Raw genomic sequence first — 22,139 nt, forward strand, 5'->3', positions numbered from 1 at the left:
TTAAGAACCTTTCAATTTCACTAATAGACCAAGGGCCCATTGACATGATATTGAAATTTAAGATTAGGTTATTTTATTGTTTTATTGTTTTATAATTTTTTAAATATTAATTTTTAATAAATTTAAATTTAATGTTTTAAATTAAATATTTAAATTATTAATTTATAAAATTTAACAAATCCAAACATTTAATTTAAATTTAAGAATATAGTATTATTCTATTTTGATATTAACAAGTTTAATTTTGTATATTAAATTTTTATCTTATTGATATTTTAAATTTATTATAATTTATTAAATTTTTTTAATAATTTTGATTTACTATATATAAAAATTAATAATTTAACAAATTTAAATATTAAATTAAATTTAAGAAATATAGTATTGTTTATTCTAATATTAAAAAATTTAATTATTTAAATTAATTTTTAAACTTATTAATTTCTTAATTTTTTTATAATCCAATTTTTTCCCATTTTTTCTTATTTTTTCAATAAATCTTTTACTTTTGGTTTGCTGATTTTTTCCCCAAAATATTTTTGTTGCTATTGCTTAAAGTTTAAATAGTAGAAAATGCATGGATTGATGAAGAAGAGAGACAGGTAATTTGATGGAGTCAAATGGATGAATAATTTAGTTATATGTTGATCCACAATGCAATTAGAGGATTTTGAAATTTAAATTAGCCATCCGGAATAGCATCTCATTTAAATTTTCAAAGGCCTTGGACAAAGGGACATAGAACTCTAAATATCACTCAAATCCTTTGGAACTAACCCTTTAGGGTTGATAAGTGTTGTACACTATTTGATATAGGTAAACTAGATACTTGTGTTGAGTTTGGGAAGATAATGTTGAAGATGATAACTCTTAATGTTTGTTAGACGAAATTTGCCTATAATGCCTAATACGGTTTATTGATAGTTTTAATAGCTTAGGTTCTTTGCAAAGTGTGATCTTGTAGTTGTGTATGATGGAATCAAAGAAGCGCTGCCTTGATTACAATGGGCCTTGTAAAGTTAGCATGTGAAAGGAGTGATTTGTCAATGTGGAGATTGGTGGTAAATGGGATGCATGTGACCTAGTGGGGGAGTAGAGAAGGTTTAAATGAAAAAAAATAAAAATTCTTATTTTACTCTCTAATTATTCATCATTTATTTTTTAAGAGGGCTCATCTATTTAAATTTTTAATTCAATAACATGACACGAAGAACCATAGAAAAAAAGATTATTGCTAAAACACAATGTTCCATGGGGACATGTCCTCGACTGTCAAACCCCCATCCTCATCTCAATGGTATTTTGAGTACAACGAGACAACAAAAAACATCCCTTGGTGTCCCTAAAAATTTTCAAAATGTTTTTGAAATGCATTGCAGGAGCATGGAACACCACAAAGATGTTTCAATATCCCGAAGGCTGTTGAGGATTTTGGAGATGTCCCTCAATTGTCCCACGAATGGCTATACATCCCCAATGGCAAGGCAAGTTTTTTATAATGTTTAGAAAACAAATCATATGTGACCTTGAAAAATTCTGTGCAAATTCATCAAAGATCTCTGCCTTATTTTTATTTCTTAAAAATTTGATTGTAACAATCATGTAACCGTAAAGGTAAGATTGTTTGACAGATTGTAACAAATCCCTTTTTCTCATCTAGTAGAACAAATCCCTTTCTTTGTCTTTCGATGGAATGAACGTCTTCACTCTTTGAAAGGAGCAAAGGTTAGACATGAAAAATGAAACAATGCATAGAATAGAAAGGAGAGGTTGCTTTCCATACTAAGAAAGGTCTTGATCAGCTAACTCTGAATGCCAACCAAGAAAGGTTGTAATGTCCCCTTTTGGGATTGCCCTAAATCTTGCCTTTGTAAATATCAAAGTCTACTAATTTTTTCCCTCATTAAATCTGATCTTAAATATTTCACTTGATCCATTGACTTTCTTGTCTTCTTTGATCTTATGGATGATTCCTTCAATTCTCCCCTCTCAATTGAATTGATCTCTTCTTTATATCTTCAATTGTAGGAAGTAAGTCAAGTAACACCTCTTCAAAAGAAATGAGTCATCATTTTTTAATTGTAGGAAGTAACATCTCTTTAGAAGAAATTTATTACCTTTTGAAGGAGTCATAACTCTTCATTATTTTTGCCTTTTTGAGAGAATCACTTCCTTATTATCTACTTTCCATTCCTTCTTATCTACTTTCCATTCCTTCTTCATCGATTTACCTTTCCTTAATTCTTAGGCTCCATTCTTTTTCCCCTCTTCCTCATTTTCTTTCAAATGAACTCTTCTCCCTTTTATATCTCATGTTTGAGGGACTCACAACTCTACATGGCATGCCTCTTGACTTTTGATTAAACTTAATTAACTTGTAATTATAGTATATTATATTTTATCATTTTTTTATTTATATTTTAATTTAATTATTATTATTTTTTATTAAATCCTATTTGAGGAAAGTGACATTACAGAGGTCTATTGTAGCTATCATGCAATTTTAAAGCAATAAATGATACTTTTATTTACAACCATTAGTTCATAAAATTATATTAATATACCATCAAAGATGTTGGTGGGCTCAAATGTTATTTATTTATCTAGTTTTACCTTTTAATTGTTTTGATTAGATAAACACGGGAAGGGCCCTAATTTGCAATTATAGTATATTATATTTTAATTCAATTTTAATTTATTATTTATTGATAATATAAATTTAGAGAAATGGGATTCGCCCAAAATCGCCGAGTTTGGGCGATTCCTGAGGCGAGTGAGGGTCACTATATCTATTGGGCTTAGACTTGGACTCGGACGAGTTTGGCCCCAAAAATCGCCCAAAATCGCCATCTTCCAACCTCACCTAATATCGTCGAGTTTGGGAGTTAGGACTCGCCAAACTTGGCTGATGTAAGGCAACTTAAAGACAAAAAAAAACATGTTTTAAAATGTTTTTAACTTATTTTTTTCTGTTTATATTTTGCTTTGCCTGTAATAGTGAACTTCATTTCATTCATTTGGCAAAATAGGAGGAGAAAAGTGAGTTGTGAGGAGAAACAATAGAAAAATAAGACCCGATGCCTTTATCAAATAATAAAAGTCTTTTGGCCCCGCAAGGGGCTTTGCCCCTTGACCCCAACTTGGGCGCATTGCCCCCAAACCCCTGTCATAAAATTATGGGGGAAATTGTGCCAATAAAAGTAGGGAAATTTTAACCTTCGAGTTTGATTAGGCTCCATATGACAACATATACTTTCATTTGGTGCATCAAGAGTTGGAAAGGAAGAGTTTGCATCTCATTTGATCATATGATGACATGGATTTTTAATTCCATGAGTTTTGTAATATTGTATACATTTGACAATATTTATATATCTATGTTATTTCCTTAAGCTACAATTTGCGTTTATGCTTATGTGATTGATGTATACTTGTGTATGTAATCAAATTAGCTTCTATTTGATGATGTTATTGTGTCTTTAAGGTGTATTTAATAAAGGGTGCATGAAACAAGTTTTAAATCCTTAAATTTCTATAAATTTCTTGAGATTTTCACTTTGCCGAGTCCAGTCGAGTCTACGCCGAGTTTCGACTCCGAGTCCCAAGATGATTAGGCCTCGCAGAGTCGAGTCCGAGTCTCGAGTCCCGTTTCTTTGATTTACAACCATTAGGTCATAAAATTATATTAATATACCATCAAAGATGTTGATGGCCTCAAATGTTTATTATTTATTCAATTTTACCTTTTAATTGTTTTTGTTGGTGTAAATAATTATTCATCTTGGATATTATTACACTTAAGTTTACTTAGGTAATGCATTTCATAGTAGTAGTTTGGGTATGAGACACTTGGGTGTTTGTGCCACATTGGGATAGTGTGTGTAGGAGAAATTCCACCTTTTATGGTGTTGATCTTGTTGTTACACTCCACATTCAGTAGGACTATTATATTATTTCTCTTACCTACCCACACCTATTTCCTACCTACCCTTGTTTCTTATTGAGCCACATGTCATGTTTGTGTGCTCACATATCCCTAGCCTTGCCTATATAAGCAAGCTCATCTACATTGTATGTAATTGAGATTATTGATCATTTTCTATTGATGAGAATATAGTTTATTCTTGTCCTATATTGTGTCTCTATTTTGTACATTTCATTGAGCTCTTGATCTTGGCAAAATCTCACATGGTATCAGAGCCATTGGGGCTTCATTGATTCGTCTTGAAGAGGCATTATTGCGACGTCAAGAGGCAGATTTGAGGAGCAACATCTTTGGGAGGCGTCCTAGACCAGATCCGATCCCGCCATTGCATCCAGAAGGCCGTTTCCATGAATTTTGGTTATAAAGTCGGCCTATTTTGGTGAAAATTTTTTTTTCGCCAATTTTGTTATTATTGTATGAATTTCGAAAATTTTTTCCGAAAATAAAAATCAAAAAATTCGTCAAAAATTTTTTTTTTTTTTTTTTTTTCGGAAAAATTCGTCAAAAATAAATTTTTTTCAGAAAAATTTTCGAAAAAAAAATTGAAAATAAAAAAAAAAAAAAAAATCAATTTTTGGGGGGTCCGTAGACCCCCCCGTGACCTGTCGTACCCTGCAGGTCTGTAGCACCGGTCCACGTCGCCCGTGCCACCGCCACCTCCGGCGTCCTCAGCCTCGGCTTCCGTCCTCCCGTCTGTCGTTGTCAGCGCCGGCCGTCTCGTCCTCGCCATGCTCCGCCTGCGCCTGTACTCGTCGCCGCCGCCGCGTCGGCTCCTCCCGACACCGGCCCTCGTCCTTGGTTCCCGGCCTGCCGTCGGCCCTCTTGGCACCGGGCCCGCCAGTCTCTATCGCCTTCGACAGCGCCTCCCTTCCCGGCGGTCAACTAACCAAGAGGACCTGTGTCCGCCATGTGGCAGGCGGCCACTGGCCCACGGGTTAAACCGTATGACACGTCATCTGCCATGCAGAGCCGCCCAACCAACAAATCCGTACGGTACGGCCTGCACAGTCACCTGCCTAGTCATCAGTACGTACAGTACAGACGCCCAGTCAGCAGGGAGGCGAAGCTTTTGCGACAGTCATACGGCCGTCAAATTTAACACAGTAATTTGCTAACGTCAGTGCCACGTCATCATTTTAAAAATTTTTTGCAAGCCCCTCTCATTGAGCTTTTTGATTTTGCAGTTCAACTTCAAATGGCCATAACTTGCTCATTTTTGCTCCTTTTTGGGTGCAATTTTTTTTGAAATGGGCTAGAATTTTGTGCTCTCCGCAGTGGTGAAGAATTTTTTTGATTTTGATGCATTGTTTTTTCAGAAAATGCAGTTTTTGGTGACTGTACCTGAGTAATCCCAGTTTTTGCAACTTCAGAGGCTTCGTTTAGGGTCATACGACCTCCTTTTCAGGTGTCGTTTTTTTTGAAAGTGCGTATTTTTTCGTCTACTTTCACATGATGCTATCAGATTGATGCCATTGTAAGTAGAAATTGTACTTTCAGATTTTGGCCATTTTTGGCTCTCTTGGTACTTGTATATTTGCTTGAATCTCAGTTAGATTCATTGCACTATTGATTGAAGTCTCTTGTATCTCATTTGAGAAATTGTAAAATTTGCATCATAAGTCCACTTTGCCTTGTTTTGCAAGTGGCTCATTGTAATCGCACTAAGTATAAAGTGCCAAAATCATCACTTTGGGGGGGGGGGGGGTACTTTGATTGATTGAATTTGGGGGGTGTCTCTTGTGTTTTTGTGCTCTTGTGTTCCTTCCTTTTTGCTGCTATGGGTTCTTCTAAGTTTCCTCTCTTAACTCCTCATAATTATGCTACTTGGAAAATTGATGCATGGAGTAAACTTATGGAAAAAGGACTCACTCATTACATTGATGGAACTATTGTTGCTCCCGCTGATCCTAAGGTTGATCCAGTTGGTCACTTGGATTGGCTCACTAAAAATATCATGGCAATTGGTACCTTAAGAAAGTATGTATCAAAGGATCTCATTTTTCATATTGAGAAGTGTACTCTAATCAAGGATGCTTGGCAAAAGTTTCAAGACTTGTATGGTCAAGTTGATGAGATTAGGGGATATCAAATTGATAGTGATCTCACCATGTTAGATCCCAAGAACTTTGATACTATACAAGATTATGTCACTAAGGCAAATGAGTTGAGGGCACAACTCAAAGATTGTGGCATTGATAAGAAGGATACTCAATTGATATTCAACTTGATAGGCAAGCTTCCACAAGAATATGTAGCATTTGTTTCTAGTTTCCAAACCCATAGGATGACAATGGGTTCAAGCTACAAAATGCCTACATTTGATGCTTTCAATGAAATGTTGATGATGGAACAAACTAAGTTGATAAGCATGGGCATTCTTAAGGCTTCTAAGTCTCAAGCATTAGTGGCAAATCAAGGGAACAAAGGAAATCAAGGAAAAGACAACTCAAACAAGAAGAAATGGCAATCAAAGCCTAAAGAAAAAGCACCATCTTCTCCACAACAAGGAGATTCATCCTCTTCCAAGAGAGATAATTCACCAAAGAGGGAGAGACCTACTTGTGCTTATTGTAAAAAGATTGGTTATGAGGAGCATCGTTGCCATTCTAAGAAGATTGATGAGCTCACACATATCATCAAAAAGCATAACATTGATTTGCCTAAAGTCTACAAGAAGGATGATTCATCAACTTCCACTTCCTCACATTCAAAAGGAAAAGGGCAAGCATTCATGGCTTCTACAAGTGGGAAGACTCACTCTTTTGGAACAAGAAAAGGAAAAGCTCTATGTGCTACTATCAGTCATGATTCAGAGAGATGGCTTCTAGATTCAGGGGCTTCTCATCATATGGCATCTTCGCAGTCTATGTTGTCTACATTTGAGCCTTGCACCATGCCGCAGATTTTGATGGGCAATCATACATACATGGATGTGATTGGGAAAGGATCTATTGACATTGGGGATAACTCCTTCAATGATGTGTTGTGTACCCCACTTGACAAACAATCTCCTTTCTATCTATCAAATCACACATGGCGCAACTAAGAGAGTTGTGGAGTTCACACCTGACTCAGTTTTCATTAGAGACTTGGAGACTAGAGCTATCATTGCGACTGGGGTGGTTGATCATGCATCTCGGTTATACTCCTTTTCAGATTTTGTTGATGATGATGATTTCACATTTGATGATGATCACACTTATTGTGATGGTTCAGATTTTGAGGAGAACTTTGGACACTTGAACATGGGGATTCTCACATGTGACCCCATTCTTGAGCCTTGTATTTCATCTCCTCATATTGATATCACATCACCTATTGCACCTGATGATGCGGATAGTGCGACAGTTTTGCCTTCATGTGATTCAGTTCAGCAGGATATTCATTGTCTTCCAGCTTCAGATTCATGGGATGATTACTTGATAGATATTGCAGGTTTGTTTGTGGAATCCTACATTGCAGATTTGGGAGACATCATTGATGACATTCATCTTCTCTTTGATGAAGGTGATCCTTCTTCGATTGTTGCGAGGGAACACTCTGACCCTCTTGTTCATTCTCTACATGATCAATCTTTAGAGGTTGACATGATTGTGGATACTTATGTACAGCAGTTGGAGGAGGTCTCTTTATTTTTTGAGGAGACGTGAGTCTTTGGGACATGTTCTACATCCATCTCCACTAGATCTTGGAGTGCCTTTTTCAGCAGTGTGGCACAGTTTACCACATTTGGAAGGGGTATCTTTTAGCATCAACATGGGGACACTTGAGCAGTTTTCAGAGATTCCTTTCATCATGAGTTTTCTTCATACATCTTCCCTTCATGATTGGGGAGACTTCATGGATCCACCTTTGGTTTTGTTTCTTCCTAAGGGGAGGAATGTTGTTCGACGTTCGTGGAGCAGTTTCTTCATACATCGAGCTTCTATCATTTGTGCAGCTTCCACATTGAGGGGGGACTTCCTAGCTTCTCTTCTTCTCTCATATGGGGGGGACTTTTTCCTCACATGGGGTTTTGTTCTTCACATTCTTCTATGAGAGTTCTCTTGTATTGCTTTCATCTCTCTTTTGGGGGAGGGTTTTTTCCCATTGGGTTTTTCTCTCTTTCCCCACTTTGTGAGAGATTTCTTTGCATTGGTTTTCATGCATTTGCATTTGTACATGGGTACCTAACATGGCCTCGTAGCCGGGACCCATCTTGCATTGCTTAGTTGCATTGTAGACTTAAGTGCATTCCCCTAAGTTGCACTTAAGGGGGGGTGTTGGTGTAAATAATTATTCATCTTGGATATTATTACACTTTCTTAAGTTTACTTAGGTAATGCATTTCATAGTAGTAGTTTGGGTATGAGACACTTGGGTGTTTGTGCCACATTGGGATAGTGTGTGTAGGAGAAATTCCACCTTTTATGGTGTTGATCTTGTTGTTACACTCCACATTCAGTAGGACTATTATATTATTTCTCTTACCTATCCACACCTATTTCCTACCTACCCTTGTTTCTTATTGAGCCACATGTCATGTTTGTGTGCTCACATATCCCTAGCCTTGCCTATATAAGCAAGCTCATCTACATTGTATGTAATTGAGATTATTGATCATTTTCTGTTGATGAGAATATAGTTTATTCTTGTCCTATATTGTGTCTCTATTTTGTACATTTCATTGAGCTCTTGATTTTGGCAAAATCTCACAGTTTTGATTAGATAAACACAGGAAGGGCCCTAACTCGACACAAAAACAGCCTTAGAGGCAAGCAAGATGAGTCTCACCAAAAGTGAGACAAGAAGAAGCAAAAACAACAAAGCAGAAAGGAAAAACCAACAGTATGAAGACCAACAGGCTCTTGCTTGAGAACAGCTACTGAAAACTTAAGCTAAGAGTCAAGGAGGTTTGAACCCAAACTTTTTCTAAGGCCTCAGGAAAGGGGCAGGACAGGAGTGGAAAATCTTACCATTGTCCAAGAAGTCAGCCAAATTAAAAACCACATCTAGTTTTCTCTTAACCTTGTCAGAAGCACATAGGTCTCTCGTAGTAGGTTTGAGAACCTTTCCTTTAGCATAAGGCTGAGGACAATCAAAATCTTTTTTTTTGGACAGTCAATGACAGTCCTAACCAACTTAGTTTCCTCAAAACATTCACCAACAGGTGAGACATTGGAGTGCCAAGAAGCATGAAGACCTTGGCATAAAAAGGTGAAGCACCCAACACTGTGGAAGTGGTCCAACCAAGAGGTCTCGTAAAGGAGATCGTGCTCTGAAACCCCAAACTTTGAGTGCACTTCACCACTATTGTGAAACTCCAAACCAATTTCAACCAAAATTCAAAATCTAGCAAAAAGAAAAATAAGTCATAGATTTAGTGACATCATCAATGGAAATAAAGTGACCAACAGTATCAGATATTCCTTGAATGATACAATCAACCCAAAATTCTAAAGGGAGCTTTGGGAGACAAACCCAGATAGGTAGCATGCTAACCTTGGTAGCATCGAAACCAGCTGCCCAAATTCTCAAGTGGATAAAAGCCTTACCAATAAACCAGGGACCTCCCTGAAGCACCCTTATACACTCTGTATTGGATTGAAAGGAGAAAAGGAGGTAGCTGTTCATCAAGGCCCCAACAAGAAGACCTGGAACCTGCCAACAATCAGAAGCCCAATTGTGAATAATGAGAGTAGAATGAAGACAAATAAAGACTCTGTCCCCCCACTCATTAGTAATACTTAGAGAAACAATGGACCTCTCAATAGGGGAGACATTCTCAATATTACAGCTCTGCGATAGGGGAAAAGGAGGCCCAGGCCCACCAAAAGACAAAATAGAATCAGTAGCAGCAAATGATTCCAATGGAGACTCCACATTTGAAGAGGAAGGGTAGGCCTCCATCACAACCAGAACCTCAAGTTCACATTTGTCAGTCGAAGGATGCTCGCCCACAAAAACCTTGTTAACATCCACATCACTAACAACATCCAACACAGGGGCAACAAGGGGAGCAGCAACACAAAGCTTTGTAGGGATCTTGAGAAAGGGTAGGAGAAAGCTCCTCTTAAGAGCATGATCAAGGTCCTCTAACTCGGAACTAGAACCAATCTCAGTAGAGGATTGAAGCATGGTAGAAAACAACCTTTCCTCCCCTTCTTGCTCTCAGACACGACTCTCAAAGGATATCCAAAAGCATCTCATCCTTCTCCTTGGACCAAACACCCCTTCAATAGTCCAAATCGGCTAAAAAGAGGTAACCCCTTAAAAAACATTCATCCTAGGAGATCCTTCACCGCCCCCTTTGCTGAGGGCAACGACATGTTCCACCTTATTGTAAGGAATAGACTCTGCTAGGGAAAATGACAAAGGAGGAGACTCCATCATCTTTAGTTCTTCAACGTTGAGAGTGTGGGGACATCCACAACAAGCCGAGCTAACTGTTGGGCGTTAAACAAAATGCCAAGCAACTTTTCACCCTCTTCCTCCTCCCAAGTTCCCTATCGCCCAACTCTACATTTGCGAAGGCAAAGCAGATGCCATTGGCCTCCTTTGTCCCACCCTTGCCATCATCTCCTCCAGAATTGTCACCATTGCTATTGCCTTCACCATCGCACTCTAGGGTTTCCATTGTTAGGTGATTGGGATTGGGTCAACATTATTAATTTATTGTTCTTTTTAACTGTTGATTGCATTTATATATTAATATAGTTTTAATAATTTATCATTATGTTATATTTTAAGTTCATGAATATTTTTGTACATTAAAAATATTAACAAATAGGTATATTTTTGTCATAAGGGTGCAAATATGTGTATACTTTTAAAAATTCACATGCATATATATTGCTTTCCCCTCGCTGTCCCCAAGAAACGGCCCTCAGACTGCTGTCCCTGAAATGCATCCCTTGTTGTCTCATCGTCCCCATCCTGAAATGTCATGGAACATAGCTAAAATACTATAAAATTTAAGTCACAAGCATATCAACTAATGATAAAAATCACTTAGTATCTTTGGCTTTTCTTTTCTTTTAACTCATAAATAATTTAATAAATTATAACCTCTTTTGTTCTCCCAATGAAAAGCACATTAAACATACTAGTTCGATCCAAGATTACAAAGAACATAAAGTGCAACACATGATATGCTCTACACAAAAATGACCACAAACAAAATTTAAAGCCAACCCCAAAGGCTTTCCGTATTCCTCTAATGTAAAGGTAGTGGTTCCAAGGAATTGGGCTTGGATTTGATAATTACCTTGATAGACGTAACTATACAATGGCAATGGGCTTTCTTATCCATGTAAGAAAAATAAAAAGCAAGTTTGTGCAAAGGCATTCTGCTTTTTCAAAAAATTGAAAGCATTTAAAACAAAAAGTGCAAAAGCATTGTTTTTAAAAATGGTTAATTGTTTTTTTTAAATTTTTATTATTTTGCTAATTGTTTGGAAGGCAGATTTTTTATTTTATTTTTATGGGATGTGCTGGGCATGTGATTTTTATTTCGTTATTTTAAGAAAAAGAGCAAATGGTTGCACTAGATAAAGATTACTTTCTCCGCTTTAATTTCATTTTAAAAATTTGATATCTATTGACATATTTTATATAGGTTTTTAAAAATATAGGTTTGCTAGTTTATGTTATTATCACAAGTTGGCCAAAGGTAATGGAGTGAATGGACGTTGAATAATACACATTTATATAAATAATAAAGACTATTGAAAATATAGAATGGCCATATCAGAGTTGTTCTGATGTATGATCCCATATGGAGTATTACATTGGGTGTTGGATTTTGAATTCTTCCATTGGTGTCTTCCTTTTCTTTTTAAAAAAGAAGTCATCATCCTTTCATCAGTATTACCTGAAGTAGTGCAATTGCCATACCATTAAATACAAAGCAATTACCATTATGTACAAATGTTGACAATTTATTTTCCAAAGTTCATAAAGGAGACAAGCAATAAAGATAACAAAGCCATAGAAGAACAGAGTAATTGTATTATTACTCTACGGAAATTGGGCAGGTGCTCAATGAAGTTTTGGAGTCCACATAAGCTTCCACTAAGCATCCTCCTTCGTGAATTTGAATTTCTCTTTGTCAATATGAGTGCAAGGGTCCAAAACATGCAAAACCCAGATATATAGAAGAAGAAATAAAGCGATTATATTGGTGTCTGCAAGTGACTAAAATTATTCAGTCATATTCTAAATACATAAGTTATAACAAGTAAGCGATTGAGTAAATATCCTAGTCAAAAACTAAAAGAATATAAAAATTGTTTAATCGGTTTACGGTTCAAATAAACATGAAAACTCATATAAATATATAAATAAGGTGACATTTTAAAGGGAAAATAGTAACTGCAAAATCTCCCCTTGATGTTTAGGGGGTTCTCTAAAATTATTTTTTAGGTCCTGAATTGAGCAGCTTGAGATTTGAATCACTGTCCCTGATTTTGCCACAAGGTCTGGGGTTTAGGAATGTAAATTTTTTGCAGGTAAAACATTTTCAAGCATTTATAAGGATTTGAGGAAAGGCAATCAATTAATGAGACATATTTATTGGTGTCTTTAAATTTTATTTAATTTTTGTACTGTTATATGGTTTGTTCTTAAAAGGAAAAATGTATTTTCCTGGAATTTTAGTCCTGAAATTTCAAATTGTAATAAAATTTTACCATATTATAGAATGTAGTAGTCATCAATAGTTTCATTTCACATTGATGCTTGAACGCTTGCAGACTAATTTAAATAGAAACTTTTTATTCGTCTACAGGGTCTACTCTATAGTATACATTGTAAATGCTTTTAAGTTTTAAAGTTTCCTGATATTCAGGTGTTTTGTAGGTTGAAAGTGTGGAAGACCGAGTTAGGGAGCTATTGATCAAAATAAAGGAAGGGGAAGGCAAGGTAAGTTTTGGGTGAGAGTTTGTCTTTCCTGAAGGTTTTTTTTTTAATTTATTTTTGCAATCTTTGATTGTGCAATGTGACAATTTTTTTTGGGGTTTCTAGTACGCAATAGGATAACATTACACTGAATAATTAATATGTGGGGGATAGATTTGAATGATTTACTAATTATCTAAATCTTTCTTTGTATGTTTGTTGAGTGATTGTTACCTCAATTACATAAAATTATTTGTTTGGTTGTTGTGAGACTGTAACAACACCCATGTAAAATATAATAACATAGAGAGAAAAGTGGGATGGGACAACAAAACGTCCTAAATAATAGAAAATACATGTGTACATATGCTCCTCTAGATTATGAGTAAAATATCTTGATACTTCATGCAGTTTTTTGTAACTATGGTATCGGAGCAGCTGAGATCTTGAAGAGTATTTATTTTTGTGATGGAAGGCTGTTGTGGTTTTGATTGACAAGGGAGAGCTCAATCTTGTTACTGCTCTTATTAATGAAAGCCTCTTATGTTAATTCTGTACGTAATTTTTAGGGTTTCCATTAATTGATTTTTCTATTTGTTGTGAGCAGTTTAGATTAGTTTGCCTTCCGTGCAATAAGATATAAAGGGAGATTGGAACATTTTCATGATCACATTAGTGAAAAGAAAGTGTATAATTTCTGCTGAAAACTTTATATATCTGCTGTTTTCCTAGAAAAGTTTTTAAAATCTGCAGAAGATTTACTATTGGGAGGAAGGTATTAGAGAAAAAAATCTGCTTTTCTGCTGCAAAAGTAAAGGTATCGTATAAAGACCTTGAGTTATTGAAAACATCCTATTAGCAAATTCAGTAAAATAAAATGGAAAAGAACTGTAAACAACTATGTAAAACGAGTCCAAGGGAGAGGTGCCTTAGAAGAAGAGAGTCACCCTAGAAGAAGTAGAGAGCCATCCAAGTTATTTGAAGTCCATATGCTGGAGAGAAGAGATTGTAAAAGAGTGAGCATAAGTGCTTTCATTCTAGTTATTTCATTCTTGTATTTTATTGTGAAGCTTAATATACTTAGTAAGAATGGTTCAAAAGAAGGTTAGTAAGCTTGGGAGGATTGGGCAAAATTTGATGAGAGGTGCCCTATATATAATTGTTCAACAGTGTTTCTAATATAAATATAAAGTTCTTTTATGAATTCCATTTAAATATTTTACCCTAGACACCTTGGAATCAAATCAATTTGATTTCTTATTCATTGGCTCAAATTGTTCCATGAATATTTATTTAGTTTATACTAAATAATGCTTTTAACCTTTCCTTAAAAGCATTTTGGCCCAGCTCTTTTATTTTGCTATATTTAATTGTTTTAGCATTCCCATAGTGTAATCTAGGTTCAAAATCTTACTTAAAGGAATGGTATTAAGTTTATACCTTTTTATCCAAGAGGTTGATTCTGATGATAACTTGCCAATTGTGTAAAATTGTATTCTAAACCATCTGGCAAAAGGTCTTCATTCCAGTCCTTATATCTTGTAAGGTATAATTGTTTTTCCTTAGAAAAGACATTTAAAGCTATACTCCTTTCGGATGCGTCCCATGCCAAAAATGACCTTGTCCTTCATAGGGGATGTTTTCGGGATGTAGGGATGGGTAGGAAACATCCTCACCCTGTCTCTTTTTTTGCAACAAACAGGAAAAATCCTTGGTATGTTGTTTTAAAGGAGATGTCTAGGTTCATCATGGGATGATTGGCTGTCTTCAAGACGGATAGGGGATGTCTGGACACTTTTTGCCACATTAAACATTTTCTGGAGAAAAAAGGAATAGGAGGGTCTGCAAGGAGATCCACACCCCTTTAAAGTAAACCTAAACTTAAAACAGCCCCCACAAACTTTTTAGAAAAAAAAAAACAAACAAACTAGTTTTAACATTTTTTAATTTTTCAAGAAGAGAGAGAAAAGCAGTAGTGACAAGAGGAGAATAGTAGTGGAGAGAAGACAATAGAAAATCAATTCATGCCACTTGAGGTAAGCTTACCATCCATCATTCGTTTGTTCAAATTCTTTTGCAATTTTGTTGTTCCTTTTTCTAAGTTCCAAACACTTAGAGAGGGTTTCTTGTTTATCTTTTATTCTATGATTGCACTTGCAGCTGTTGTTTTAAATTTTCCAAAACGAAAAAATAGTGAGCAGCAGTGAATTTATTGAGAGCAAAGAGGTTAAACTTGAAATTCACCAATGAACCAGAGTTCATAGAAGTATGGTTGCTGTTGGGGGTTCTTTTGGGAGTGGGAGTGCTACAAGGACTGTGAATTCAAACAACCCGTTTGAATGCCCTTCTCAATTACTCAAACAATATGCAAAATGCCCACCCTATCCCAAAAGATCTTTCTTATAATTTGCAACATGCATAGACAATGACAAAAATAAATTTAGGAGGGGAATAGAATATGATTATGCCATTTACTCCTCAAACATGCAAAAAGCCCATTTAATTCCAAAAAAAAACCTATTACAATTTGCAACACTTAGACAAATACAAGACTATATGGGCAGCTATGCAAGAGTTTATTTTCATTTTTTGTTGATAAACAGACTAAGGGTAAAAGCTTGTGTAAACATAATGCTCATTGAAAAGGATGAAGGTAATTAGGCTGCAGAAGGAGGGGGAGGTAGGAAATAAGAGAACTCCGATGAAGACTATACAACCTAGTGTGTCATTGCCTACCAAAACCATAGATGTTGGAAGTCAAAGGGGTGAGGGTTTTGTTTGTACCAAGGGAAAGAAATGAACTGCTATAGTTGTTGGTTTATTTCATGGTCATCAGAGGTGGCCAAGTCTTCTATTGCTAATTTTTTTATATTGGTTTATTTCATGGTCATCAGAGGTGGCTAAGTCTTCAATTGCTAATTTTTTTTGTCGAAGGCATACCATTTCATGTGGCACGTCCTCCATACCTCAAACAAAACTAAAAGATGTAATAGCTATTGGTCCCTCATTTGTCCCCTTGGAAAGCATAGGCTATGCATCACTCTCCTCGATAGAGAATATTCTAAGGTGAGAGTGTTGATGGATGAAATGAGACAAACTTTAATAAGGCATGGTTGCTCCATTATCATAGATGGGTGGACCAATATCAAACATTTGCCACCCATTAATATCAATATCACATGTTGAGTTGACTCTTATTTTGATAGAGTTATTGATTGTTTAGGGAAGAGGAAAGATGCAAACTTCCTATTTTATATTTTGAAGGATAATAAAAAAGAGGTTGGAGCCTCTAATGTTGTACAATTGGTGATAGATTCAACCTATGTAAGTTAGCTGGTTTGATGGTGGAGGGTGCTTATGAGTACATTTTCTGGAATCCATGTTGTGTTCATGCATTGAAGGAAATTAAGAAGAAAGTTTAGTTGAAGGTAGTGGTGGAAGAAGCTAGAGACATGCATATGTTTATTTGCAACTATCACACTTCACTCGCTTTATTTAGGAGTTTACTAAGAAGCTTGTGTACAGTAGATATGATAGTTATTTTATTCTGTTAGAGAGGATGGTTGAAGGAAAAAATATGAAACAAAAGATCTTTGATGATGATTAGTGGTCCACAATGAGGTAAGACATTGCTGTTTTTATTATTATGTTTAAGAAAGGTAGTATATTAATTTTTCTAACTTGTAGGTTATTTTCATTCTTTGTAATAGCATTCACTCTTTGTCATTTGAGTCTTAGATTCATAATCATTTTAAAAATTTTAATTTTTGTAACTTGTTTGTAGTTGTAATTATGTTTGCTCCTCTATTGTACTTGTTGTGAAAATCATAAGATATGTTGATATAGACTCTTTTTGCCTTGGAGATATTTATGAGACATTTGATAGCATGTTTGGTAGATGAAGCACCATTCATAGCAGGATCCTACTTTGGAACTTTGAGGAGCGTATCAGATCCATTGTGAAATTATGTTCTTCCACAATAAAGCAAATAGAGGATTAAAATAATTGTTGTAGTTGTAATTACACCTTTTTATTGATTTGTAGGTAATATAAGGAGGTACAAGTGCTATTAGCACTGTAATATCCCTCTCATGAATAAACAAGTAAACACCATAATTTAAATATTAGTCTCTGTCATGACCTTGCTTTGATGTATCTATTAGAAAGAAGCAAAACACTAACATATCAATATATAGAAAATGCCTTACTAGTAAGACTTCGCCATTTTCCACCACGATTGATTTTCTACCTTGATCGAATTCTACACATCAGGGTCTCTTTCCTAATCAGCAAGGTATGAGATGAACAAATTACTTAACAAGATAGACTCCCAAATGTTACATAAAAGGCATGGGGTTAGTTGGTAAAAAGTAGCGATCTAGATCAGTATGAGAGCAAATGGCATTAAGAAGAATTATGCTTACACTAACAAGTATTATTAATAACCCTTGTTAAGAGGCGATCAATTTTAGTTTTACTATATATGTTTTGTCTTTTAAGAATTATTTTAGGAGGTGTTAGGTGGGGGCATGAGAGCAATGGCATCAAGAAGAATTATGCTTACAATAACAAGTATTATTAATAACCCTTGTTAAGAGGCGATCAATTTTAGTTTTACTATATATGTTTTGTCTTTTAAGAATGATTTTAGGAGGTATTAGGTGGGGGCATGAAAGTCTGCCCTTCCCAAGATTGCTTGTCCTCAAGCAATTCTATGTGCGTAATCATGGATGGATCTGAATAGGAGTGGCTGGGTATGTACAACTCCTGACTTTTATGAGGGTCGATTTCAAAATTCGACTTCTATTATGCTACACTATATTATCTTGAACCTTAATTTTTAACTTGAGATATATTTTGCCTTTAATTATAAGTTATCTCAACCACTGATTGGAAATTTGTAGGGTTTTTAAGACGAGTTTTCTCTCATCAATTGTAATCATAAGAAACTATTTTGGTTGGCCTATTTGATTCAAATCCACTTAAGAATAGTTGACCCTAATCATATGACGATTAAGTAGATTTGTTTTGCAGGCTGGCAGGAACGATGCTCTAATACCATTTGTATTGTCCCTTTACTAATTGCCCTAGAGTTTGCCCTAAAATCACCATTGCAACAAATTACGGTTAGAATTACATCTTTACCAAGTAAAATATCTCTTAAAATAATGTAATCTTTGAATCGAACTCTTCAAGCATAACATAAGAAACACAATATATGTCCATTATTAGGGTTGGTACATAACACATGATATTCATATGATTTCCATAACATCATTTCAAACACATTAGGGTGTGGGAGAAGCAGCATGATAGGTCTGCCCAAAGCCATCCTAAACTAAGCTCAAGAGTGTAACTTTAGCCCTCTTTGCCCTGATGGTTGGCAACATGGACATCCACTTGGGGTATCCTACCTAGTGGGGTGCTTGTACCTGCTTTCCCTATCCATGCTTCATCTCCTAAGATTAATAGCCATCATTATAGAGTTGGAGAGGAGATCGTAATGGAGGTTCCTTGGTTGTCCTATCGAAGCCCAAGAGCGGAGCTTTTGCCCTCTTGGCTTCGGTGGCAGGCAACATGCACATCCACTTGGGGTATCTTACCTAGATGACAATTCTTATGATTTCCCCTTTCCTTGCACCTCCTTCCTTCTATATGGGGGTTTACAAACAGATTTTTGACATATGCATTTTAGATATAATCAGTAGATGCTGGTAATAACAATTCTGAAATAACCAGGGGTCTCTTGCTTTCCTATGTCCGATCTGTATATTATCTTATTGTTTAACTTCTGTAATTGCTTCTGATCTGATGATTGTAATGGGTGTAATATTCCCGATTTCTGAGTGTGCTTCATCTGGCTGACTGCTGTGCTTGATCCTTAGCTGATGATCCACAAGATGTATTATTGAATGATGATTTTATGTAGATAATTAATAAATTGGTTCTATTCCACTCCCTATTTGGGGATCAGATTAGAATTCCTTGAGCAGATCAAAATATACTTATTTCTTCCCTCCCCTTTTTGTTCCTTGGAGTCAACCTTTATTTATATCCCCCCTTCCATTCAGTGAAGAGTCTTCTCCAAAGATAAGTTACATCTTAGAAAAAAACGACTTCTCCTTTATCGCACCTCCTCTTGTAATGATAATTATTATTAACTTGAATCATACTAATTGCTATCACATAATATGAAACAAACCACTCTTCCCATATGAAATCGCATCATTTGCCTCTTTAATAAATCACACATTATGAAGATTAATCTTAGCATGCCCCCGTAATATTTATGGATATATGCATATTAACTACTGTAACAAATCGCTGCCTGTAATTAACATAGCCATTTCCTTTGAGAGTGCTGCCTTTGAAAATGTAATCACAACAGTCACTATCTTTTGTAATGAATTGTTGTAATCACTGCATGATAATCGGATCACTTCTTAGTTCTATTAATGCTTATCTTCTCTGTAGTTGATATTTGTCTTAAAGTTTATTTCACTTATGAATATATCTTTTTATGAATGGGGTTGGCTAGACTATAATGTCCCCATTTTGAAATAGGATTTAATAATAAATATCAATAATAAAATTAAAAGAAGAAAAATATAAATAAAACTAAAATATAAAAGAATAAAATTAAAATATAAAAGAATAAAATTAAAATAATCTTAAACTTAGTTAAGTTTAATGAATGGTCGAAAGGCATGAAATGGAAAGTTGTGACCTCAAACATGAGGTATAAAAGTGAGATGAGAACTTAATTTGAAACAACAATTTTATTCTACAATTAGAAGTGCAGATCTGAATTAAATAGGACAACAATGAGGAGATATGACCCTTTTAAAGGGATATCTCATTTCAAAGAGATGTGTCTCCTCAATGAGATATGCGGGTATAAAAAGAGTAAGCAATTAATATAGAGTGGGGGATATGGAGAATAGGAAGAAGAATGGAGCATAAGGATTAAGGAAGGATTAATGGAAGAAGAAAGGAATGGGCAGAAAATAAGGAATTGACTTTTAAGGACAAAAATGATGAAAGGTTGTGACATTTTGAAGGGATGGTAATTGTGAAAGGTTGTGACCATTGCAATGAGAAGGCATGATGAAGGGGTATGGCTGTCCCTCACATTGGAAGTTATAAGGGGGGAAAGGTTCCATTTGAGGAGGAGAGTGGAAGGGGATCCCATTTCAGAGCAGACAAAAAGGGCAGAAAGGGGGATATGGGATGACATCCTAAAATGCAGAATTCTGAGTATAAACAGCATACCATAAATATGTTATCAGCAGATTTGGAAAGGGGAGTATATGTAACCATTGAATGGAATCAGATTGAATGTTAGTTCTAAATATACAGTAGTTTGAATATACTTATGGGTTTAGGGTATGAGTTCTTGATGCACTGTATGATGAATGTTATCTGCTCATTGATGATTAATAATATGCTGTTGGTTATTACTGTTTATAATAGACACGACTGTCTATAATATATATCTGATTGTTTATGACTGCTTATAATAGGCTGTATGTTTATGACTGTATATATATCACAGCGAACATTAATTGATATCTTGCTGTTGTTTATGTAGAATGTGTGCATAATAGTGGAACTCTTGATGTGTTAACCAGCCATGGTAGAGAAATTGGGGAATTACAAGTAGGGGAACGGTGATGGGGTTATCTTCTAGGTACGCCACCTCATGGTATAAGACCAGGGAGTCCCATGAGGCCAAAGGAGTACAAAGGGTATTGCCTTTGGGCTTAGAAAGGATGGACTTTCAGGGTACCCTATTGTGAATGCTCCTCATGCTCTCTATCATGTTAGATGAATGGATCAAGAATGCTCAATCATGGGAAGTAGGATAGAAGTGGCAAGATTGAGGGGAACTGTTATAGGACACCTTACTAGGTACACCACCTAATATGGATGGCATGGGCGACATGAGGCCAATAGGGATGGTATATCCGCTCTTGGGCCTAGGGTAGAGGATCTCTAGGGCACCCTGTAATGTCCCAACTTTGAAATAGAATTTCATAATAAATGATAATAATAAAATTAAAACATTAAAACTTAAATTAAAATATAAAATAATATAATTAAATATGATTAATTAAAAATTAATTAAGTTAATGAAAAGTCAAAAGACATGAAAGGAAAAGTTGTGACTCCCTCAACAATGAGATATAAAAGGGAGAAGAGAACCTCATTTGAGAGGGGGGATAGTTTGGAAATGAGAAGTGCAGATCTGATTTAAATAATAAGTGCAGATCTGATTATGAAAGGCTGTGTCCCTTTCAAAGGGTAGAAATAATGAAGAGTTGCACTCTTTCAAAGGGTGCTAATGGTGAAAGGGTATGTCTCTTGCCAAAGGGCATACATGATGAAGAGATACAAAGGGAAGGAATCAAAAGCATCTAGTGATATCACCATTGATCAGATCAGATCAGAATTGTTATCAACTTACAGGCAGTAACATTTGTGTTCTTGGTGGTATGCATGGGGATGTGCTTAATATGTATGCTTAGTATATGAAGCCTGATAAAGTTGTTATGCAGAATCTAGTAATAATATTGTTGTAAACTGCAATATGTATGACAGTCATACTTAATATCATATATATTCATGATACATTAGAAGTTAGTATACTTATAGTCTAAATCATGTTATTACTGTCAGTATTTAAGAAGATGGGGATGAGATGTTCCAAAGAGGGTCAGTCTAAATCCAAGCAATAGGTTAAGTCCCAAGATAGGGTGGGGATCAGCGACCCATAAGCCTTGAGGGTATAGACCCAAGATAGGTAAGGGCTTGGATCTATAAACTTTGAGGGAACCTATTGTAGTTGGTCTCTAAGCGCTTTGGTAACATACGTAAACCCTTCTCCCTTAAAACTGAAGTAGTAGCAGGGTCTGATATCTATATTAATAATGATATTAATCATCTAATGAGGAAAATAGATAAGCACTTGTTAATAACTAATTGAAGAATATCAATCAATTTTAATATATTGAAATAGATCCGGTAGGGGACATTAACACCCTATCGAGTCACCTTATCCTAGCTTCCCATGAAAGTTTATGTTCCTAACCCTACTAGGAAAGTTTCTTGGAATTGTGATTTTAGGGCAAAAACTAGGGCATTTACAAAAAGGGACATTACATAGACCAAACATATTAATCAATTGCCTTCACTGTCTTTAGTTTAGGGAGTCACACTATTGGCCAGCATGTTGATTTGTTTGCCAGCTTTCTTATTGCTGCTCTAACAATTGTT

The 22,139-nt window shown here is 35.5% G+C and overlaps 1 protein-coding gene across 1 annotated transcript in view; it reads left to right on the forward strand.

The window, feature by feature from the left end:
* Positions 1-22,139, forward strand: part of LOC131026718 (phenylalanine--tRNA ligase alpha subunit, cytoplasmic) — a 79,569-nt gene that overhangs the window by 17,285 nt on the left and 40,145 nt on the right. The window contains exon 4 of the mRNA XM_057956655.2: positions 12,824-12,886. Within this exon, the coding sequence (XP_057812638.2) occupies positions 12,824-12,886 (63 nt within the window). The remainder of the gene's footprint in view (positions 1-12,823; positions 12,887-22,139) is intronic.

Source organism: Cryptomeria japonica, chromosome 10, assembly GCF_030272615.1.
Source record: "Cryptomeria japonica chromosome 10, Sugi_1.0, whole genome shotgun sequence".
Taxonomy (NCBI): Eukaryota; Viridiplantae; Streptophyta; class Pinopsida; order Cupressales; family Cupressaceae; genus Cryptomeria; species Cryptomeria japonica.